Source organism: Chiloscyllium plagiosum, unplaced genomic scaffold, assembly GCF_037043375.1.
Source record: "Chiloscyllium plagiosum isolate Xiang-an unplaced genomic scaffold, Cpla_swu_hap1 HiC_scaffold_3, whole genome shotgun sequence".
Lineage (NCBI taxonomy): Eukaryota > Metazoa > Chordata > Chondrichthyes > Orectolobiformes > Hemiscylliidae > Chiloscyllium > Chiloscyllium plagiosum.
In genome coordinates, this window is record NW_028270141.1 from 155,417,028 (window position 1) to 155,441,806 (window position 24,779).

At 44.5% G+C, this 24,779-nt stretch overlaps 1 protein-coding gene across 1 annotated transcript in view; it reads right to left on the reverse strand.

Annotated features, from left to right (window-relative positions):
* The window catches only part of LOC122540182 (dynein axonemal heavy chain 8-like), a 1,370,012-nt gene that overhangs the window by 1,247,062 nt on the left and 98,171 nt on the right, over positions 1-24,779 (reverse strand). Inside the window, exon 6 of the mRNA XM_087976825.1 lies at positions 12,980-13,140. Coding sequence (XP_087832951.1) covers positions 12,980-13,140 — 161 coding nt within the window. The remainder of the gene's footprint in view (positions 1-12,979; positions 13,141-24,779) is intronic.

A 24,779-nucleotide genomic window follows, 5' to 3' on the forward strand; every position in this document is an offset into this window, starting at 1 on the left:
ATAACATGATAGAACTTCATATTCAGTTTGACAGTGAGAAACCTGGGTCGAAAAAAACTTAAAGAGAATTACAATGAAAAGAGAATAGCGTCAGTTAAAGTGAATTGGGCAGATAGTGTAACGATGCTACAGCTTTGAGGGGTGCATTTTGTCCTGTGATTTTGTTTTGACCCAGAGAGGCAGAGTTGTCTCTTTCAAGCCAATAAAGTTAGCAATTTATGAGGCCCTGGGTTTTTGTTTAAACTTAGAACAATAGAAGCAGCACTTCCACTAAATGAGTTTTCATTTAGCTTTCAGTTGCTGGGATTTTGAAGTTCGCTGTTATACATCTCTCTCAGTCACAGCAAAAGCTGGAGTTCTTTCTCCCTGCCAGAATTTAGTACTGGTGTTCTCTTCTGCTGAGAAACATTACATGTGACACCTATTTTACTGAATTTGCCAACGGTGTGTTTATGGATGTTATGATATTGGGACAGTTTCTGTTTAGTAGTTAAATAACTATTATTCTATTAAGTTTTCTATAAAGTTATACCAATTCTTCTTTCTTTTCTTTGTACATTAACTGGGTATAAGATAAAAGTGTGTATTACATAGAATGGAATAGTGTGACTAATCAAATGACATCTGGGATACACCTTAAATAAGATGAAATCTAGGGTCGGGGCTATCTCCTTGATATATCTGAGTGGAGTTTGATCTAGTCCATAACAAATTGGGGGTTCATAGAGGATCAAAATCTCTAACTCCATCTTGGGTTTAGGATTATTGGATTTAAGGGCAGTGAATGGTAAGTGTTGGTGTTTTCATTCTTGGGTTTTCCAAATAAGGTATGTAAGAATGACTCTTTCAGCAGCTATGAGTTTCCCGGAGATGGAAGAAGTCAATCAGTGTTTTTCAGAAAGTGAGCAAGGCAAGGCTTTTGGAATTGGCAAGAAAGCTGAAGTTGGAGTTGCCTGTATCTGTGAGGAAAGGGGAGATAATTGCAGCAATAACTACATTTATGATTGCCAGAAACGCAATCCGAATCATTGGAAAATACATAAATTCAATCAAAAATGAAGCAGCTTGAATTAGAAGCAATGACAAGGGGAAAAAGAAAAAGAAAGAACAGCAGAACAAAATGAAAAGGAAAGAATAGCCATGGCAGAAGAAACAGTTATAAATTGAAACAGTTTGAATTATGATTACCAGCAGAGGAAAAAGGAAAAGGATGGCTCCAGCAGAAGAAAGGGAGAAACAAAATAGAAAGGAGGAAGCTGAGAGTTATTGACCTTCAGAGGCTGGCAACAAAAGAGAAAGTCAACTTAAAACTGTGAAGGTAGGAGTTGTGATGAGGACAGTGATGAAGACAAAACCCATTGTACCCAAACGCCTGGTGGGGATTTGTTTAAATATGTCAAAACATTACCAAGTGTTTGATGAGGAGGACGTGGAAGTCTTTTTTTTCATTTCATTTGAGAAAATAACTAAACAAATGAAATGGCAGGTGACAATGTGGGTTTTGCTGATCTAAACAAAGTTGGTAGGTAGAACTAGTGACCTATTTGCATCAGGAAGGAAGTATCTTGGAAGCATAATGAGGTGAAAAAAGCTATCTTAAGTGCATATGAACAAGTGCCAGAAGCCCACAGACATGTTTTTGAAATCTATGGACAGTGAATCTGGTCAAACGTACGTACAGATTGAAAGGATCAAACAAACTTTGATATGTGGACACAGCATTGAAAACAGATCAGACATATGATGCTCTTAAAGAGACTGTTATTTTGGAGGAGTTCAAAACTTCACTTCCTGAAGAGAAGAGACTTAAAACTGGAAGTTTACCAGCTGAAATGGCAGATGATTACAAGTTAGTTCATAAATTAAAGTTTGGCTTTTGACATCAATTTCAATCAGTAAGCGATAGAAACTGGGGTAAAGAGAAATTCTCAGGGAGTAAAGGAAAAGGAGATCTCATTGGAAATAGGAAAGATAGCTTACCACAGATTAAAAAAGAAACAAATGAGGGAGGAAGAGAAATAAACAGCCTCGGGTGTTTTAACTGTCGCAAAGTAGGACACATGAAATCGCAGTCTTGGTTTAAGAAAAGCATTGGGAAGACAGATGTGGTAAAACAGGATAAGCCAGTGGAGTTTATTAAACTGGTAAAATAGAACCCAGTGGAAGCTAAACAGCTGTAAAAGAATGCAGTCTAGTCTGGGTTTGGTTAATAAAAAACGACATGACCTCTTTAAAGAATTTACCTGTGTGGGTAAGGTTTACTCATAGTAGGAGTAGATAAGAAATTAAAATTTTAGAGATACAGGAGCAAGTCGATCTTTGGTGAGAAATGGGGAGTTATGTAGGAGAAATCGAGGACTACAGATGCTGGAAATCAGAGTCGAGAGTGTGGGGCTGGAAAAGCACACCAGTTCAGGCAGCATCCAAGGAGCAGCAGAATCAAAGTTTTGGGCATAAGCCCTTCATCAGGAATGAGGCTTATGAGCCGGGGATGCTCAGAGATAAATGGGAGGGGGGGAGGGGCTGGGGAGACGTTAGTTGGGATGTGATAGATAGGTGAAGGTGGGGGTGAAAGTGCTGGGTCGGATAGGAGGGAAGGAAGATGGACAGGTCAAAAGGGCAGTGCCGAGTTGGAAGCTTGGGACTAGGATAGGGTGGGGGGAGGGGAAATGAGGAAACTGGTGAAATCCACATTGATCCCGTGTGGTTGCAGGGTGCCAAGGCAGAATATGAGGTATTCTTCCTCCAGGCATTGGGTGGTTAGGGTTTGGTGACGGAAGAGGCCCAGGACCTGCATGGAGGTTGAAGTGTTCAGCCACGGGGAGGTGGGGTTGATTGGTGCAGCTGTCTCAGATGTTTTCTAAAATGATCCACAAGGTGGCGTCCTGTTTCCCCGATGTTGAGGAAACCACATCAGGTGCAACAGAGACGGTAGATGATGTGTGTCGAAGTACAGGTAAATATCTGACGGATGTGGAAAGATCCTTGGAAAGAGGTGAGGGGGAACATGTGGATGCAGGTTTTACACTTTTTGCAATGGCAGGGGAAGGTGCCAGGAGTGAAGAGGGTTGGCTGTTTGGCTGGGGGGGTTGGGTGCATGAACCTGACAAGGGAGTCATGGAGGGAATGATCTCTCCGAAACACAGATAGGGGTGGGAGGGAAATATATCCCTAGTGGTTGGGTCTGTTTGCATGTTGCATAAATGGCAGAGGATGATGCAACATATCTAGAGGTTGTTGGGGTGGAAGGTGAGGACTAGGTGGGGTTCTGTCCTTGTTGTGATTGGAGGGATGAGGTTCAAGGGCAGAGGTGCGGGAAGTGGAGGAGATACATTGGAGGGCATAATCAACCACATAGGAGGGGAAATTGTGGCCTTTGAAGAAGGAGGCCATCTGGGATGTTCTATGGTGGAATTGGTCTTCCTGGGAGCAGATGGGGCAGAGGCAGAAGAATTGGGAATAAGGGATGGTGTTTTTATAGGAGGCAGGGTGGGAGGAGGTGTAGTCCAGGTAGCCGTGGGAGTCGGTGAGTTTGTAATAAATGTCCATGTTTAGCTGGTCGCTGGAGATGGAGATGGAGATGGAGAGGTCCAGGAAGGAGAGGGAGGTGTCCGAGATGGTCCAGGTGAACTTGAGGTCAGGGTGGCAGGTGTTTGTGAAGTTAATGAACTGTTCGACCTCCTCGTGGGAGCACAAGTTAGTGCCAATACAGTCAACAATGTAGTAGAGGAAAAGGTAGGGAATGGTGCCATTGTAGCTGCGGAAGATGGACTGTTCCACATACATGATGAAGAAGCAGGCATAGCTGGGGCGTCTTCGGGTGCCCATGGCTACCCCTTTGGATTGAAGGAAGTGGGAGGATTGGAAGGAGACATTGTTGAGGGTGAGGACCAGTTCAGCCAGGCGAATGAGAGTGTCAGTGGAAGGGTACTGGTTAGGTCAGCGCGAAAGGGAAAAAAAACGGAAGGCTTGGAGGCATTCGTCATGGTGGATAGATGTGTACAGGGACTGGTTGTCGTGGTGAAGATAAGGCATTGGGGACCGGGGAAACAAAAGTCGTGGAGGAGGTGAAGAGTATGCGTGGTATCCCAAACATAGGTGGGGAGTTGCAGAACTAATGGGGACAGGACAGTGTCAAGGTATGCAGAGATGAGTTTGGTGGGTAGGAGCAGGCTGAGACAATGGGTCGACCAGGGAATTTAGGTTTGTGAATCTTCAGTAGGAGGTAGAATTGAGGGGTGCGGGGTTCACGGACAATGAGGTTGGAGGCTGTGGATGGGAGATCCCCATGGATGAAGACGTCACGTCCACCACACCCCACAGACCGCAGCCACTGCCGACCATGCCACCTCTGTGGTTGCTGTCCAGATAACAACCTCTGCAATATGTGATGAGATTGTGGATAGTCTAGGAGATGATGGTTTAGTGATGGAAGGTGAAGTCATGGTCGAGGGGGCAGTAGGAGGCGGTGTCTGTGAATTAGTGCCTGGCTTCAGCGGTGGAGAGGTCAGTGCGCAAAACTACTACAGCAAAACCTTTTATCTGCAGATTTGATGGTGATATGGGGGTTGGAGCAGACAGAATGGAGGGCTGTGCGTTGTGAGGGTGAGAGGTTGGAGTGGGTGTGGTGGGTGGACAGGTTGAGGCAGTCTATGTCACAGCAGCAATTGGAAATGTAGAGGTCAAGGGCGGGTAACAGACCAGCACGGGGTGTCCTGGTGGATGGGGTATATTGGAGGCGGGGGAAAGGCTCCTCGGAGGCCATGAGTCTTGATGGATAAAGTGGGCCAGAAGGCAGAGGCGGACGCGGCAGAAGAAATGTTCAATGTCAAACTCTAATTCGAGAGCATAGTTGGACAAAGGTGAGGGCTTTGCTGAGGACTGATCATTCATCCTCAGTAAGGGGAGGGTCTCGGAGCAGGGTAAAAACATGACAGGGCTAGGAGCTAGGACCTGGTGTGGGGCTGGAGCTGGGAATGGGGGTGGAGAATGCCAATGGAGTGGGTGTGGTTATGGGGTCGGGAGTGACGCCACCATGGGCCAGAAGTGGGGCCTATGGTGGTACGCGTGGGAGCAGAAGTGACGTAATGCGTGACGTCGGCAGTGCCATCAGCTGAATTCCAGTGAGGGACATCACTGGGTGTGAAAGTGATCGATGCTCCAATGATTGGCGTCACTGGGGGCAGAAGTGGCTGCAGCATCGGCAATTGCAGGGATGGAAGTGACGTGCAAGGTAGATACTGCATCGGTTCCAGTGGCAGTGGGTCTTGCAGCAGTCACAGTGGTGGTGGATTTTATTGTAGTCGCTGAAGCGGTCATCTTCCCGGCGATCGCTGTGGTTATTTTCTGGACAGCAATCGCGGAGGCGGCATGGTAGGCAGTGCTGTGGTCTGTGTTGCGGAGGCGGACATGACATCATCATTCACCACGGCAGTGGTGGCTGGAGCAGCCACATGGCTAATGGAATCTGAGCAGTTCCAGAGGCCAGAAGAAGGTTCTGGAATGGTCACGGAAACCCAAGTATTGAGGTTGTTACATCAAGGTTTGTTTAACGTATGTTCTTTTATGTCCAATGTGGTGGAGAAAAAACATTTGTTGAGTGTATGAATTCTTCTGACGATATAAAACAGTAGAGGTCCTTTGCAGGTCTGGGAGAGTGTGGCCCTGAGCTGTGGCAAGGCTGACTGCAGGGAGAGTAGGTGTTGGCACATGGCTGCGAATGTGGAGCAGAGGATCCAGAAGGAGAACTGTTTCTGGAGGTTTTAGACTTATAGTAGGTACTGGTTATCCTATTCGGGTCCAAATTGTGACAGAATGAATGTAGTCTGGAGTCCATGTGGGATCAGTCGATTCCATAGGTAGGCTCAAAGAAGGAGACATGTCTGTGGTAGTGAGTCTGCTTCAGGACGTGGCTGAAGAGCTTCAGAGCAGAGGAAATGACCTGGGGGGGAGGGTGCGGTGAGAGAAAGACTCACTGAGATCCTTGTAGAGAGAGGAGGACAACTTCTTCAAGGTAGTCAGTCATTCTTGGAAGAGGCTTTGCAGTAAGGTTGTAATCAACTAGGAGAAAGTGAGGACTGCAGACGCTGGAGATCAGAGTTGAGAATGTGGTGCTGGAAAAGCACAGCAGGTCAGGCAGCATCCAAGGAGCAGCAGAATCGATGTTTCGGGCATAAGCCCTTCACATGGAATGAGGCTTGCGGATCATTCCATTGCGTAAGATGAGGTTTAAAAGTCCTCAGGAATGATATGGCTGGATTTTAGGTGGCAATGATGCCCACAGTGGTTTAAAAGCCTGTGGAAAATCAGGAATCTGAGATGTTACAGGAAGTGTATACTGGGATTTCCCTGACTGTGTGATAACAAGGACTAAAGCCTCAGGTTGAAACAGAAAGAGAAATCAAAGAATAAAAGTAAGGGTGTTGAAGTTCAATTATCACAAGACAATGATTGCGAAAAAGCAAGAACAGGTGGAGAAGAAAGTGGATATATTTTGTTCAAAGGTTTGGTGAATTACAACAAGATGAAAAATAAAGCTAGTCTCCAATGCTCAAGGAAAATAATCCAAGTTTGTCCAACCTCTCCTTGTGGCAAATAAACTCCAATCAAGGTAACAGTTTGGTAAACCTCTTTTGCACCCTCTCTAAAGCCTCCACATCCTTCCTATGGTGTGGTGACCAGAACTGAACACAATACTCCAAAATGTGACCCAAGGTTTTATACAGTTGCGATATGACGACTCAAGTTTTATACTCGATGAAGAAGTGAGGACTGCAGATGCTGGAAACCAGAGTTTAGATTAGAGTGGTGCTGGAAAAGCACAGCAGTTCAGGCAGCATCCGAGGAGCAGGAAAATCAACATTTAGGGCAAAAGCCCTTCATCAGGACTGAAGGCAGGGACCCTCCAGGGTGGAGAGATACATGTGTGTGGGGGAGAGGGGGGGAGGCTGGGGAGATCGTAGCAAAGAGTAAAATAGATGAATGGGGGTGGGGGAGGGATTGGAGGTGATAGGTCAGAGGGGAGGGTGGAGCGCAGAGGAGGGAAGGGAGATTGGCAGGTAGGACAGATCATGAGGGCGGTGCTGAGCTGGAAGTTAGGAACTGGGGTAAGGTGGGGGGAGGGAAAATGAGGAAACTGATGAAGTCTATATTGAGGCCCTCAGGTTGAAGTGTGCCGAGGTGGAGGATGAGGTATTCTTCCTCCAGGCGTCGGGTGGTGAGGGAGCGGCGGTGGAGGAGGCCCAGGACCTGCATGTCCTCGGCAGAATGGGAGGGGGAGTTGAAATGTTGGGCCACAGGGCAGTGGGGTTGATTGGTGAGGGTGTCCCGAAGATGTTCCCTGAAGCGCTCTGCTAGGAGGCGTCCAATCTCCCCAATGTAGAGGAGACCGCATCGGGAGCAATGGATACAATAAATGACATTGGTGGATGTGCAGGTGAAGCTTTGATGTATGTAGAAGGCTCCTTTGGGGCCTTGGATGGAGGTGAGGGAGGAGGTGTGGTCACAGGTTTTGCAATTCCTGCGGTGGCAGGGAAAGGTGCCAGGCCGGGAGGGTGGGTTGTTGGGGGCTGTGGACCTTACCAGGTAGTCACGGAGGGAACATTCTTTGTGGAAAACGAAATGGGGTGGGGAGGAAAATATATCTCTGGTGGTGGGGTCCATTTGGGCGTGGCGGAAATTTTAGCGGATGATGCAATTTATGCAAAGTTTGGTAGGGTGGAAAGTGAGGACCGGGGGGGTTCTGTCCTTGTTACGGTTGGAGGGGTGGGGTTTGAGGACGGAGGTGCAGGAGGTGGATGAGATGCATTGCAGGGCATCTTTAACCATGTGAGAAGGGAAATTGCAGTCTCTAAAGAAGGAGGCCATCTGGTGTGTTCTGTGGTGGAACTGGTCCTCCTGGGAGCAGATATGGCAGAGGCGGAGGAATTGGGAATGCGGGATGGCATTTTTGCAGGAGGTAGGGTGGGAAGAGGTGTAATCCAGGTAGCTGTGGGAGTCAGTGGGTTTGTAAAAAATGTCAGTGTCAAGTCGGTCATCATTAATGGAGATGGGGAGGTCCAGAAAGGGGAGGGAGGTGTCAGAGATGGTCCAGGTGAATTTAAGGTCTAGGTGGAATGTGTTGGTGAAGTTGATGAATTGCTCAACCTCCGCGCAGGAGCACGAGGTGGCGCCAATGCAGTCATCAATGTAGCGGAGGAAGAGATGGGGAGTGGTGCTGGTGTAACTACGGAAGATGGACTGTTCTACGTAGCCAAAGAGACAGGCATAGCTGGGGCCCATACGGATGCCCGTAGCTACTCCTTGGGTCTGGCGGAAGTGGGAGGATTCAAAAGAGAAATTGGTAAGGGTGAGGACCAGTTCAGCCAAATGAATGAGTGTTGGTGGAAGGGTACTGTTGGGGATGTCGGGAGAGGAAGAAACGGAGGGCTTGGAGGCCCTGGTCATGGCAGATGGAGGTGTAGAGGGATTGGATGTCCATGATAACGATGAGGCATTGGGGGCCAGGGAAACGGAAGGTGGAGGGTGTGGGTGGTGTCTCGAATGTATGTGGGGAGTTCCTGGACTAGGGGGGATAGGACAGTATCTAGGTAAGTGGAGATGAGTTCGGTGGGGCAGGTGCATGCTGAGACAATGGGTCAGCCGGGGTGGTCAGGCTTGTGGATCTAGGGAAGGAGGTAGAATCGGGCAGTGCGGGGTTCCCGGACTACCAGGTTGGAAGCTGTGGGTGGGAGATCTCCTGAGGTGATGAGGTTCTGTATGGTCTGGGAGATGATGGTTTGGTGTTGGGGGGGACAATCTCCCTTCCCATCTATCTGCTCCACCCTCCCCTCTGACCTCTCACTTCCATCCCCACCCTCATTCACCTATTGTACTCTTTGCTACCTTCTCCCCAGCCCCCACCCCTCACTTATCTCTCCACCCTGGAGGTTCCCTGCCTCCATTCCTGATGAAGGACTTTTGCCCGAAACATCGATTTTCCTGCTCTTCAGATGCTCCCTGACCTGCTGTGCTTTTCCAGCACCACTCTAATCTAAATTCATACTCAATGCCCCAACTGATGAAGACAAGCATGCCTTACTCCTTCTTTACTATCAAATCCATTTGTGTTGCGACTTTGAAAGAGCTATTGAGTTGAGTTGTACCCCAAGATCCCTATGTATATCAATGCTGCTAAGGGTCCTGCTACTTACTACATATTTTCCTCTTGCATTCCTCTTGACCTGATCAGGTGTATCCTAAACCTTTGTGAGAAGGGGGCAAGTGATTTCTGGGCCCCTTGCTGAGATATGTACATCATCATTAACCACATGTAAAGTGCCACTATTTAAGAAAAGCGTTAAGGAAAAGCCAGGGAACTATAGACGAGTGAGCCTGATGTCGGGGTGGTTAGGTTGTTGGAGGGGATTAAAGAACAAAGAAAATTTACAGCCCAGCAACAGGCCTTTCGGTCCTCCAAGCCTGAGCCGATCCAAATCTACTGTCTAAACCTATCACCCAATTCCTCAGCATTTATATCCCTCTGCTCCCCACCTACTCATGCATCTGTCCAGATGCATTTTAAATTAATCTACCGTGCCTGCCTCTACTACCTCTGCTGGCAAAATGTTCTGGATACCCACCACCGTCTATGTAAAGTACTTGCCGCGTGTAGCCCCCTGAAACTTTCATCTTGAACGCGACCTCTTTTATTGAATCCCTCGCCCTGGGAAAAAGGTTCTCTCTATCTACCCTGTCTATACCCTTCATGATTTTGTAAACCTCAATCAAGTCCCCCCCTCAATCTTCTTTTGTCTAATGAAAACAAACCTAACCTACTCAACCTCACTTCATAGCTAGCACCTTCCATACCAGGCAACATTCTCATAAACCTTCTCTGCACCCTCTCCAAAGCGTCCACATCCTTTTGGTAATGTGGCGACCAGAACTGTACACCGTATTCTAAATGCGGTCTTGTACAATTTTAACATGACCTGCCAGCTCTTATACTCATACCCAGTCCAATGAAGGCAAGCATACCATATGCCTCCTTGACTATTCTATCCACTTGTGCAGCAACCTTCAGGGTACAATGGACCTGCACTCCCAGCTCTCTCTGCTCATCAACTTATCCCAAGGCTCTTCTGTTCATTGCATAATTCGCTCTAGAATTAGTTTTGCCTAAATGCATCACCTCACATTTGTCTGGGCTGAATTCCATCTGCCACTTTTCCGCCCAACTCTCAGTCTATCGATATTCTCCTGTATTCTTTGACAGTCCTTTTATACTTTCTGCTACTTCACCGATCTTCGTGTCATCTGAAAACTTGCTGATCATACCAACAGTGTCCTCTTCCAGATCATTTATGTATATCTGAGGGACAGGATTTACATGTATTTGGAAAGGCAAGGAGTGATTGGGTCTTTGTGCATGGCACATCCTGTCTGACTAACCTGAATTTTTTGAAATAATGATGAAGAAAACTGATGAAGGCAGAGTTTGGACGTTGTCTATATGGACATCAGCAACGCATTCGACAAGGTTCCACATGGTAGACTGGTGAGCAAGGTTAGATCACATGGAATCCAGGGAGAGCTAGCCATTTGGATACAAAACAGGCATGAAGGTAGGAGACAGAGCAGTGGTGCAAGGGTGTTTTTCAGACTAGAGGGTCTGTGCCCAGTGGTGTGTCACAAGGATCGGTGCTAGGTCCACTGCTTTTTTCATTTATATAAATGACTTGGATGTGAATACAAGGTATATTCGTAAGTTTGTAAATTACACCAAAATTGGTGGAGTAATGGACAGTAAAGCAGGCTCTCTCAGAGTACAACTGTACTTAATCAGATGGGCCAATGGTCTGAGGAGTGGCACATGGAGTTTAATTTAGATAAATGTGAGGTGTTGCATTTTGCTAAGGCAAATAAGGGCAGGTCTTATACACTTCATGGTAAGATCCTGGGGAGTGCTGTCGAACAAAGAGACCTTGGAGACAGATTCAAAGTTCCTTGAAAGTGGAGTCGCAGATAGGCAGGATAGTGAAGAGGGCATTTGTTAGGCTTGTCTTAATTGGTCAGTGCATTAAGTATAAGAGTTGGGAGGTCATCTTGTGGCTGTACAGGACATTGGTTAGACTGCTTTAGGAATACTGCATTCAATTCTGGGTCTCCCTGCTATAGGAAAGAGTTCAAAGAAGATTTACAAGGATGTTGCTGGGTTGGAGGATTTGAGCTGGAGTGTAAGGCTGAAAAAGCTGAGGTTATTTTCCCTGGAGCACCGGAGGCTGAGGGGTAACTTTACAAAAGTTGATAAAATCATGAGAGTGAATAGCCAAGGGTAGGGGAGTCCAAAACTAGATGGCATACGTTTATGGTGAGTAGAAAAGCATTTAAAAGGACCTAAGGGGCAACTTTTTTAATACAGAGGGTGGTGCATGTATGGAATGAACTGCCAGAGGAAGTGGTAAAGACATGTGCAATTATGACATTTAAAAGACATCAGGATGAGTACATGAATAGAAAAGGGTCAGAGGAATATGGGCCAAATTCTGGTCAATGCGATCAGATTAATTTACGATATCTGGTTGGCATGGACGAGCTGGATTGAAGCTTGTGTTTCCACGCTGTACAACTCTATGACTCGATGACTATTTGACCTCTCAAAATGCATTGCCTCACACTTGTCCAGACTAAACTCCATCTGTCATTTTTACGCCCCACTTTTCAATTGATCTATATCTTGCTAATTTTTCTATTGACAACCTCCTTCTTATCCACAACTTCCCCAATTTTCATGAAATCTGCAAACTTTATATTTTCATCCAAAGCATTTTTTATCTTACAATCAGAGCTCCCTGCACTGATCCTTGTGGAAAACCACTGGTAATAGACTGCCAGTCAGCAAATCACCCCTCCACAACTCCCCTCTGCCTTCTATGACCAAATCAATTTTGTATCCAAGTTACTAATTCAGCATAGATCCCATGTGACTTAATGTTCTGGTCCAACCGACTATGAGTTACCTTGTCAATATTTTTAATGAAAGAAAGGATCTCCACTTTTTTAAGAGGAGATTCAAATCAGAGTTCCCTCAGAATTGCAGTGCCATTCTTCCATTCTGACAGTTCCTTTGTAGTACAGAATCATCCAAGACAGAAAAACCAGGTTGCCTTTTAAAGTTTCCAACAGCCACTTGGACAGCTGCTGTCAAACAGTAAGTATGTACTTAAGTGTTGGTTAAGGGGATGGTTAAGGGGATGTTTGCAAGATAATTAGGGTGTCAGCTGGGAAGGGCGTTAGTTGAGTATGGAGTAGGATGCTGGATGAGTAGGTAGTAGGGCACCAGGTAGTGTGCCAGCTGCATCGGGTTCCAGCTGGAGAGATTTACATGCTGAGGTAGGATAGCAGATGGGAAGGGAGGAGAGGGCCAGCTAAGTAGGATTTCATGTGGCTAGAGTGCCAGATACGTAGGCTGCCAACTGCAGGTAACTATGGTGACAGATGGGTAGGATGCCAAGTCGGAAGGGTAGGAGGTTAGGGTGCAAAGTGGCAAGGTAAGTAATGCAATGCTTAGGGTAGATCAGCCAAGTGAGAGACATCAGGTCTGGCAGGGCAGGTAAAGTGCATTGGATCTGGGGAGTTAAGATCCACAGTGTAGGGGATTGGTTTGGGTCCAGGGGGTTTATCAGGTCACAGTCTGGAGTCTACAATTGTTCTGTCATTGTACGTCTACGAAGTAAGTATCGGTTTATTTTATTAGTTACCCAGGCGTTCGACTATGTATGTCAAAGTCTAACTTTTCCTGAATAATGCAATTTATTAAATTTAATTTTAATTTCAATTTCCCAGACAATTCCTTCAGACCCTCTGACAATATGACTTCTCTGTTTCACTCATATCTATATTAAAATGACAACTGTCTGGCCAGCAGAAAATCCAGACTGTTATTTCATCCAAGTTGTTAATTGAATAATCAAGCATTAAACATTTTAAATATACAAACCTGTTCTAGTTGATTGTGCCACAACAAAAGTAGATTTTCAAGCTGTAGAATCATTTCCGGATTGGATGCTGCAGCTGTCACTTGTTCAAATGAGCGCAGTTGGGAAAGATCAACAGTTTCACTTTTTAGGACTACAGCTTTTTCAAGACTTGTTAGTGAGCCTAAAGAAAATTTTGTACAATAAAACATTGATAAAAGTGTAATGAAACTATAAGATATAGATGTTTTATTATTTTGCATCAATACTTTTAAGTGATAATTAAATTTTACCTAATAGATACAACCAGGAACTCTGCTGAACCCACATGAAGAAAATCCTTTTTGACAAATTACTCCAATAATTTAACAATGACTTTCAACTTCCAGAAAATATTGCCTCACTGAAAGGCAGGTACCTGTTTAGAAGAGGTAACAATTTGGCTGAGTTGGCAGCCTTCTTAAACTCAACAGATTTTGCATTCAAGAATGGACAAATTGTGATCATACATTTTGTGCAAAATCCCAGACAATTCCATGAGGCATATGACTTTATCATGCTTCAGCATGTCATTAAACTTCCATCATAATCTGTTCTTTGTCAGTTGTCATTGTCTCAAATTGTAGCATTGAGGGAGGAGCCAACTTTTTCTGTTAAGGTGATAGGACTGCAAACTGGACAAAGAGACTACATCTTGACACTTGTATCATCGACAGCCACAGGTGAAGTGCGCAAAAATCGGAGCCTATTAGTGTAGTGCCATTAGTTAAGAAAGGCTGCAGGGAAATGCCTGGGATCTACAGGCTGATGAGACTAACATCTGCGATGGGTAAGGATTTTTGACAAGGTTAAGATGACGAGCAAAGGCCATGTGACTTGGGCTGACCTTGAATGAGATACTGAGAGACCATTTAGTATGTGGGATTAATGGTGTAGCTGTGCAAAAATGCCTATTAGCTGATGTTAGGATACGAAAGGTAACATCAGCTCTGTTAATTAAACCAAACACCCAGAAAAACTCTCCTTGCCTCATCATCTGTTACAATGTGAGTGACCAAGAACTCCTAAATTCCACTATTTAAAGGAAAAACATCAATTTATCTTCTACTCTAAGAGTGAGCATTAAATAAAACAAAACTGCTCACTTTCTCTTAACTGCTTACTCTCTGACTCCAACTCTACAGCAATATGCTGTTCCAATATTAAAATTACATTAGTATAATCTGAAAATCACGCAGACTTTGCCTTCTCCACTGTCTTCAAGTTTCCTGCTCCTGATCTCCCTGGGTCATTTTTTTTTTAACTGGGAATACGTTTCATGTGGAAAGCTATCTTTGATACAGAGTGTTCTTTAATTTCGTTGAAAGCAAGACCTTAGATGGGCAATTAGCTCTCCAGCAGTTTCTCCCTCTTTGGCAGTTACTCTCTGATCAATTTTCAAAATATTTGCATTTTTATACCCCCAAAAATCAGATCGTCTCATTGGTTCAATTTTGGCAAAACATTAAATTCAAACCAGATTGAGTTTTAGTATCCTGTGGCATAATTTATACCGCTTGGTTAAATTCAAATTGTTGTCAAAACAGCAACCACAACTCAGGTATCCATTTCACAGCCAAATGCTACAATTTTCAATTTTCCAGTCCACTCTGTGCCTGCTATCTAGAGGTGCTTGTAAGCTCTCTGTTCAGAACAGCACTCTCTCTTTCTTAAAGGTACAGTACATGCCTTCAACTGCATAACACTGAAGCCCAATAGGATTTCAAACAGGCACTACAACTGGCTTTGTCATGAGAAAATGTGGCAAGTGGATCATGGGAGCTACAGAACATCCAAATGGAAGTGGACAACCTCAACTGTCCAACTGAGTTTGGGGAACATCACTTCAGTGTTGGCAATTACAGAGTCTCATGCAGGGCAAAAACCCACAACAAAGCCAAGCCTCAGCCAAATGACTATAACATTTTTCAGGAACCGGTCCAGCGAGCCATTGTAGTTGTTGCTGGTGTGCAGGCTCGAAGAGCAAGAGGGTCCTGCAAGGCCTCACCTGAGTAAGGGAACTCATGGGCCAATATCCAAGAGAATGCACACTTTGTAAAGTCCACAACATATAGGTTGAAGTGGTTAAATTGCTTAGCAATTTTAATCCAAATTAAAAACCATTAAAATATATGTCTACTTAAATGGTCGCCTGGTTCTCATGGAGGTTGATACTGGCGCAGCTGTTATCAGTGGTTGCAGATCCAATCTTTAATAAAATTTGCTCTGGGCTTCAACCAGAGTGAGATCATACACAGGGGAACAGTTATAGTTTAAGGATACAACTTCAGTTCCGGTCTCCTATGAGAAGCAGTTGGTGCAGTTACCACTAATGGTAGTAAGAGGCTTGGGCCGAAGCCTACATTGGGTGGAATTGATTGAAAAAGATTCACCTTCATTGGCTCAACATTTTTTTTATTAGAAAATGACTGCCTGAGTAAAGTCCGAATTAAATACTTCGTAGTTTTTTTCAGGAAAGGCTAGGGAATATCAAAGGGGCTAAGGCCACTTTACATGTTGACCAGAAAGCAATTCCGCCATTTTTGCAATCCCTGCCCAATGCCATTTGCCTTGTGGGAATAAGTACAGGCAGAAATCAGAAGGCTGGAAAACAAAGGAACCATTAGACCTGTGCAGTTTGTGAAATGAGCAGTAGCAGTTGTACTGACTGTGAAGCCTGACTGCTCAGTTCACCTTTGTAGGGATTTTAAGCAAATAGTAAACCACTTCTCGCAGCTGAATAAATATCAAATCCCTTGCATAGGGAACCTGTATGCAAAAATGGCAGGAGAGCTGTCCTTCACAAAGTTGGACATGAGCCACACCTACTTGCAACTGCCACTAGATGAGGAGTCCCAGCAGTATGCCACAATTAATACTCATAAGGGTTTGTACTTATGAACGAGACTGTCACTGTCACTTGGGGTATCATCAGCCTGCTCCTTTTTCCAGTATGATGGAGAACATTTTACAAGAGTAACCCCAGATATAAACAGAAGTGATCTCCTTGTGGGTCTACTCCTTGGCCTGGCCAAACTGGCCATTCACAGGTCCAGGCAGCAGACTGCAGAGGGGGTCATTTCTACTGACTGCCTACCCTTCTTCTGTGGCTATGTTAGACACTAGGTGTCCACCAACATTCTTGATGCCTTTAGGCGCAAGTGGGAACTGTGGAGGGTGCAGTGCTTTATTTCCCCTTCCAATTTTATTTTGATTTGATCAGAACCCTCTCCTTCAGTTCTTCTATCACATATTGCCCTTATCGGGGCTCTGCTCATCACCGGTTCTCTGGTCACATGGGTGTTTTCCCTGGTGGTGGAATATTAGTAAAGTTATTTACACAACTGGCATTTCTCATTGTGTCCTGCACCTACATACACATGTGACATGTGTGTTGAGGGGGAAAATAAACACTGCTACTGTATGGCAGTAGTGTCTGGTGGGTTTAAAAAAAAAAGGAGTGATCTCCTCATGGCTCTGCTCCTGGACCTGGCCAAGCTGGCTACCAAAGGTCCAGGCAGTGGGTTGTGGAGAGGGTCATTTTGACCAATTGCCTGTCTCTCTTCCACATTTATGTTTGTGTCCAGATGTCCTTACACACGGTATCCACCAACACTCTTGATGCCTTTAGGGAGACGTGGGCAAATGGGGTGGAGTGCTTTATTTCCCCATCCAACTCCATTTTGATTTGATCCTTACCCTCCCCTTCCCTTTTTCTTTTACATAGGCATTGCCTCAACTAGGGTCTGCCTGGTATTGGTTCACTGGCCACATGGGTATTTCTCCAGGTGGTGGAAAGAATTGAATAAAATTAATTTGTACTTTTTAAAAATTGATTCCTGCATTTACACACACAAAAAACAGCTGCAGTGGGGTAAAATAAGCACTACTGCTGTAAGGAAGTATTGTAGGAGAAGAAAAAACAAAGTAAAGAAGAAAAAAAGATATGACCAGGAGATGGGAATCTCCTCAGTTAAGGACTGACTAAAAATATAAATTAGAATGTCAGAAAGTCCCCCTTGTCTAGGGACTACGCTCACAACTCATGTACAGTACACATGCAAATAGAGGATGACTTTGTGACAAGATACCGGCCTCTGTGCAGTTATTTCAGCAGATGGCACCAAGATTGGTGATATAATGTACAGCGGAGAAGGTTATCTGGGTATGTAGTGAGATCTTGATCAACTGGGCCAGTGGGCTGAGGAATGGCGGATGGAAATTCATTTAGATAAATGCAAGGTGTGGCATTTTGGTGGGTCAAACCAGGGCAGGACTTACACAGTCAATGGTAGGGCCCTGAAGAGTGTTAGAGATTGAGGGGTATAAGTTCATAGCTCCTTGAAAGTGGAGTCACAGTAAGACAGGGTTGTGAAGAAGGCTTTTGGCATTACTTGCTTTTATCGATCACAGGATTGAAAATAGGAGTTGGGAGATCTTATTGCAGCTGTACAAGACGTTGGTGAGACCACATTTGGAAAACTGCATGCACTTCTGGTTGCCTACTATAGAAAGGATATTATTAAACTAGAAAGAGTACAGAAAAGATTTAGTAGGATGCTTTCTGGACTGGAAGGTGCGAGTTATAAGGAGACTCTGGATAGGCTGGGACATGTTTTCCTGGAGTATGGGAGACATGAGGGGTGACCTCACAGAGGTCTATAAAATCATGAGAGGAGTCAGTAAGGTACATAGCCAACAACTATTTTCACTGGGAGCAGAGTGTAAAGCTAAAGGGCATAGGTTTAAGGTGAGAGGGGAAAGATTCAAAAAGATCCAGTGGGGCAATTTTTTCACACAGAGAATGGTGAGTGTCTGAAACGGGCTGTCAGAGGTAGTGGTGGAAGCGAGTACAATTTTGTCATTTAAGAAACATTTAGACATGAACATGGTTGAGATCGTTTTGGAGGGAAATGGACCAAATGCAGGCAAATGGGACTAGTTTAATTCTGAAAACTAGGTGGCATGGACAATTTGGGCTGAAGGAACTGGTTTTATGCTGTAGACATCTCTGACATTGGTCTGATAACTGATCTTGGAGGAACTGTTGGGCAAAGTTCACAGCACAGAATCAGATAAGTTAATCGTTGTTTTAAGTGTGGCCCACAGAGAATCTGCAGTGGGAAGTAGAGTGGGTTCTTTCTTGATTATATGTTTTTTGGAGATATGTCTCTTGATTAAACTTAAAATATAAGCCATAACTATTAATTTAACCTGGGGCAGTGTTTGTAGAGGAATAAGACAGTGTTATTTTCTGGGTCTGTAGATTGTGAAGGAGCAAAAATGACCTTTTGATAGAGTGATATGTACTTCTAGTCAGATGTGGGAGTTTAAAGAGAGTTGAAGGGTTACTGTAGATTATATCTCATAAATGAGTTAGGCTGCAAATCTTATCAGATCAAATGGATCGGTTGGAGAGACAGTTAGAAGCAATGAGGAATTTGCAACAGCGACAGTATGTGATGGATGGCAGTTATAGAAACGGGGGAAAGTCTCAGATACAGTCACATAGATGGGTTAACTCCAGGAAAGGTAAGAGAGGTAGGCAGCTGGTGCAGGAGTCTTTTGTGGATATACCCATTTCAAACAGGTATGCTGTTTTGGAAAATATAGGGGGTGATGGATTCTCAGGGGAACGTAGCATGAAAAGCCAAGTTTCTGGTATTGAGACTGGCTCGAATGCAACGAGGCGTACATCGGGTTCCAAGAGATCAATTGTGTTTGACGATTCACTAGTCCGAGGTACAGATAGACGTTTCTGTGGCCAGCAGCGAAAAAGCAGAATGGTATGTTGCTTCCCTGGTGCCAGGATCAAGGATATCTCAGAGAGGGTGCAGAATGTTCTCACGGGGGAGAGGGGTCAACAAGAGGTCATTGTCCACATTGAAACCAACGACATAGGAAGGGAAGAGGTTCAGATTCTGAAGGGAGATTACAGAGAGTTAGGCAGAAATTTAAAAAGGAGGTCCTCAAGAGTAGTAATATCTAGATTACTCCCGGTGCTACGAGCTAGTAAGGGCAGGAATAGGAGGATAAAGCAGATGAATGCATGGCTGAGGAGCTGGTTTATGGGAGAAGGATTCACATCTTTGGATCATTGGAATCTCTTTTGGGGTAGAAGTGACCTGTACAAGCAGGATGGATTGCACCTAAATTGGAAGAGGACTAATATACTGGCAGGGAGATTTGCTAGGGCTGTTCGGGAGGGTTTAAACTAGTAAGGTGGGGAGTGAGACCCAGGGAAATAGTGAGGAAAGAGATCAATCTGAGACTGGTACAGTTGAGAACAGAAGCGAGTCAAACAGTCAGGGCAGGCAGGGACAAGGTAGGACTAATAAATTAAACTGCATTTATTTCAATGCAAGGGGCCTAACAGGGAAGGCAGATGAACTCAGGGCATGGTTAGGAACATGGGACTGGGATACCATAGCAATTACAGAAACATGGCTCAGGGATGGGCAGGACTGGCAGCTGAATGTTCCAGGATGCAAATGCTGCAGGAAGGACAGAAAGGGAGGCAAGAGGGGAGGGAGAGTGGCGTTTTTGATAAGGGATAGCATTACAGCTGTGCTGAGGGAGGATATTCCTGGAAATACATTCAGGGAAGTTATTTGGGTGGAACGGAGAAATAAGAAAGAGATGATAACCTTATTGGGATTGTATCATAGATCCCCGAGGAGTCAGAGGGAAATTGAGAAAGAAACTTGTAAGGATATCTCAGCTATCTGTAAGAATAATAGGGTGGTCATGGTAGGGGATTTTAATTTTCCGAACAAAGGCTGGGACTGCCATAATGTTAAGGGTTTAGATGGAGAGGAATTTGTTAAGTGTGTACAAGAAAATTTTCTGATTCAGTATGTGGATGTACCCACTAGAGAAGGTGCAAAACGTGACCTACTCATGGGAAATAAGGCAGGGCAGGTGAGTGAGGTGTCAGTGGGAGAGCACTTTGGGGCCAGCGAGCATAATTCTATTAGATTTATAATAATGATTGAAAAGGATAGACCAGATCTAAAAGTGGAAGTTCTAAATTGGTGAAAAGCCAATTTTGATGATATTAGGCAAGAACTTTCGAAAGCTGATTGGGTGCAGATATTTGCAGGTAAAGGGACAGCTAGAAAATGGAAAGCCTGCAGAAATGAGATAATGAGAATCCAGAGAAAGTATATTGCTGTTAGGCTGAAAGAAAAGGCTGGTAGGTATAGGGAATGCTGGATGACTAAAGAAATTGAGGGTTTGGTTAAGAAAAAGAAGGAAGCATATGTAAGGTATAGACAGGATAGATCGTGTGAATCCTTAGAAGAGTATAAAGGAAGTAGGAGCATACTTAAAAGGGAAATCAGGAGGGAAAAAAGGGGGCATGAGATAGCTTTGGCAAATAGGATTAAGGAGAATCCAAAGGGTTTTTACAAATACATTAAGGATAAAAGGATAACTAGGGAGAGAATAGGGCCCCTCAAAGATCAGCAAGGCGGCCTTTGTGTGGAGCCACAGAAAACGGGAGAAATACTAAACAAGTTTTTTTCATCAGTATTTACTGTGGAAAAGGATATGGAAGATATAGAAAGTAGCAAAATAGATGGTGACATCTTGCAAAATGTCCATATTATAGAGGAGGAAGTGCTGGATGTCTTGAAACACGTAAAGGTGGATAAATCCCCTGGACATGATCAGATGTACCCTAGAACTCTGTGGGAAGTTTGAGTAGTGATTGCTGGGCCTCTTGCTGAGATATCTGTATCATCAATAGTCACAGGTGAGGTGCCAGAAGACTGGAGGTTGGCGAACGTGGTGCCACACTTTAAGAAGAATTATAGACCAGTGAGCCGGATGTCGGTGGTGGGCAGGTTGTTGGAGGGAATCCTGAGGGACAGGATGTACATGTATTTGGAAAGAAGGGCTCATGCCCGAAACGTCAATTCTCCTGTTCCTTGGATGCTGCCTGACCTGCTGCGCTTTTCCAGCAACACATTTTCAGCTCTGATCTCCAGCATCTGATTTCCAGTCCTCACTTTCTCCTATGTATTTGGAAAGGCAAGGACTGATTAGGGATAGTCAACATGGCTTAGTGCGTGGGAAATCATGTCTCACAAACTTGATTTGAGTTTTTTGAAGAAGTAACAAAGAGAATTGATGAGGGCAGAGTGGTTGATGTGATCTATATGGACTTCAGTAAGGCGTTCGACAAGGTTCCCCATGGGAGACTGGTTAGCAAGGTTATGTCTCAATGAATAAAGGGAGAACTAGCCTTTTGGATACAGAACTGGCTCAAAGGTAGAAGACAGAGGGTGGTGGTGGAGGGTTGTTTTTCAGACTGGAGGCCTGTGACCAGTGGAGTGCCACAAGGATCGGTGTTGGGTCCTCTACTTTTTATCATTTACATAAATGATTTGGATGCGAGATAAGAGATACAGTTAGTAAGTTTGCAGAAGACACCAAAATTGGAGGTGTCGTGGACAGCAAAGAAGGTTACCTCAGATTACAACAGGATCTTGATCAGATGGGCCAATGGGCCGAGAAGTGGCAGATGGAGTTTAATTCAGGTAAATGCGAGGTACTGCATTTTGGGAAAGCAAATCTTAGCAGGACTTATCCAATTAATGGTAAGGTCCCTGAGAGTGCAGGTTCATAGCTCCTTCAAAGTGGAATTGCAGGTAGATAGGATAATGAAGAAGGCATTTGGTGTGCTTTCTTTTATTGGTTAGAATATTGAGTACAGGAGTTGCGACGTCATGTTGCGGCTGTACAGGACATTGGTTAGGCCACTGTTGGAATATTGCTTGCAATTCTGGTCTCCTTCCTATCGGAAAGATGTTGTGAAAAACTTGAATGGGTTCAGAAAAGATTTGCAAGGATGTTGCCAGAGTTGGAGGATTTGAGGTATAGGGAGAGGCTGAACAGGCTGGGGTTGTTTTCCCTGGAGTGTCGGAGGCTGAGGGGTGACTTTATAGAGTTTAGAAAATTGAGGGACATGGATAGGATACATAGACAAAGTCTATTCCCTGGGGTCAGGAAGTCCAGAACTAGAGGGCATAGGTTTAGGGTGAGATGGGAAAGATATAAAAGAGACCTAAGGGGCAACTTTTTCACACAGACAGTGGTACGTGTATGGAATGAGCTGCTGGTACAATTGCAACATTTAAAAGGCATTTGGATGCGTATATGAATAGGAAGGGTTTGGAGTGATATGGGCCGGGTGCTGACAGGTGGGACTACATTGGATTGGGATATCTGGTCGGCGTGGATGGATTGGACCAAAGGGTCTGTTTCCATGCTGTACATCTCTATGACTCTATGACTATGACCTCCAGAGCCCATCAGTTGTAAACAGCCCCTGACCCCAACAGCTGTAAACACCCTCTGACCTCATTGGCTGATAATATCAATCTGACTCCAAAAGCTGTAAATAACCCTCTGACCCAAATAGCTGTCAACACCCTCCTGACTCCGTCGACTGTAAATACCCATCTGATTCCATCAGCTGTAAATAACCCCCTGACCCTAAAGGCTGCAAATACCTCCTAACCATTGGCTGTAAATAATTCCCTGGCCCCAACGACTGTAAACATCTCCTGACCCCATCGACTGTTAATACCCTCTGATCCCAATAGCTGTAAACACTTCCTGACCCTGTCATCTGTAAGTAGCCCCCTGACCCCAATGGCTGTAAATACCTCCTAACTGTGTCAACTGTAAATAAACCTCTGACCCTGACAGCTGTAAATAGCCCTCTGACCTCGACGGCTGTAAACATTTCCTGATCCGTTAGCTGTAAATAGCCCTCTGACCCCAAAGCCTGTAAAGACCTCCTAAATCTGTGAACTTAAATAACTCTTGACCCTAACAGCCGTAAACTCCTCCTGATGCTGTCGGCTGTAAATAGCCCCCTGACCCCGACAGCTGTAAATACCTCCTAAATCTGTCAACGGTAAATGACCACTGATCCCAACAGCTGTAAACATCTCCTAACTCTGTTGTCTGTAAATAACCCCTGACTCCAATCGCTGTAAACACCCCCTGACCCTGTCAACTATAAATAACCCACTGACCCCGACGGCTGTATAAACCTCCTGACCCTGTCAACTGTTAATAACCTACCAACCCCGATGGCTGTAAACACTTTCTAACTCTGTCAGCTATAAATTGCTCCCATCTATCCTCATCAACTATAAATACCTCTTCCAACTGTAAATACCCACTCATTGGTCCAGAGCCCAACTCCATCGATCATTTTAAACTAAAACCTCCATTTTCAGTTTAAAATAAGTGAAGAGAGCTTTACTTTCACTTCTGAAAAGTAGAGCAGCTATGCACCTAACCCTTTGTATTGCTTTCCTGAGAGTGTTTGATCAGAATAGCACAGAGGGCACTTTACATTTAGTTTAAAAGATTACAGAACACTTAAGGCGAGGTGGACTGGCAATGTTAAATTGCTCATAGTGTCCAAGGATGTGCAGGCTAGGTGGATTAGCCATGGGAAATGCAGGGTAACATGGATAGGTTAGGAGAGATCGTTTGGGTGTGAAGTTCTTTGGTTGGTTGGTATAGGCTTGATGGGCTGAATGGCCTGCTTCCACACCGTAGGGTTTCTATGGTTCTATGATTCTAGTCTAAAAAGTAGTTTAAGAAGTAGTTTAAAAATTACAGGACACTTCATTCTGTGTCTAAAATGGTGCTACACATGTCGTGGGAGTTTCATCAGGTGCAGTGCAGAGGTAGCTTTACTTTCAGAGAAATTGCAGACTGAGTTAATCTGAACACGTATGAGGTGATGAAGTTTGGGAGTCAACTACAAGAGGAAAGTTTACAGTAAATGGTGGGACCCTTTGGAGCATTGATATACAGAGGGATCTTGAGGTTCAATTCCATAGCTCCATGAAAGTGGCAAAACAGGCGGATAAGATGGTAGAGAAGGCATACAGCCTACTTGTCTTCAACATTTTGAGCACTGCATACAAATATTGCCTAGTCATGTTACAGCATATAAAATTTAGTCAGGCAACATTTGGAGTATTGTGTCCAGAACTGTTCCCCACACTATAGGAAATAGGTGGAGACATTGGAGAGGGTGCAAAAAAGGTTAATCAGGATGCTACCTAAATTGAAGTGTATTAGCTATAAGGACAGGTTGAACAAACTTGGATTGCTTTTGCCAGAGCATCATGGGCTGAGGGGCGACCTGATAGAACATAACATTATGAGAGGCATGGATAGAGTAGGTAGTCGGAGGTATGCAAGTGTCAAATACTAGGGGCACATAGGTTTAGGGTAAGAGGGTAAAATATTAAAGGAGATGTGTGATGAAAGTTTTCTTACACAGAAGTTGGTAGATGCCTGGAACGCACTGCCAGGAGAGATAGTAGAAGCAGATATGACGATAAAGTTTAAGAGGCACTTAGACATCACATCAACAGACAGGAAATAGACTTTGTGTAGGCACAGGATTAGTTTGGAATGGCATCATTGTCGGCACAGTGAGCCTGTTTCAGTGCTATATTATTCTCTATGTTCTATTTCTATAGTCTATATTTCATCTGTCACATGTCTATCCTTTCTACCAACTTAGATCCTGCAAAAAACAAAGAGTAAAATGCATGAACAGGTCATTCGGTCCACCAAGACTGTTCTCACGTATAATGCCTGTTATGGATCAGGCCAGACCACTCAAAATATTTTTAATTGGTAGCCTAGAGCCTATTATTTTCTTATTTTAAAGGCAGGTGTGAAGTGGATACTCCAGGTACGATACAGCTGGTCAAAACACTCGGCTTTAAGAAAAACAGA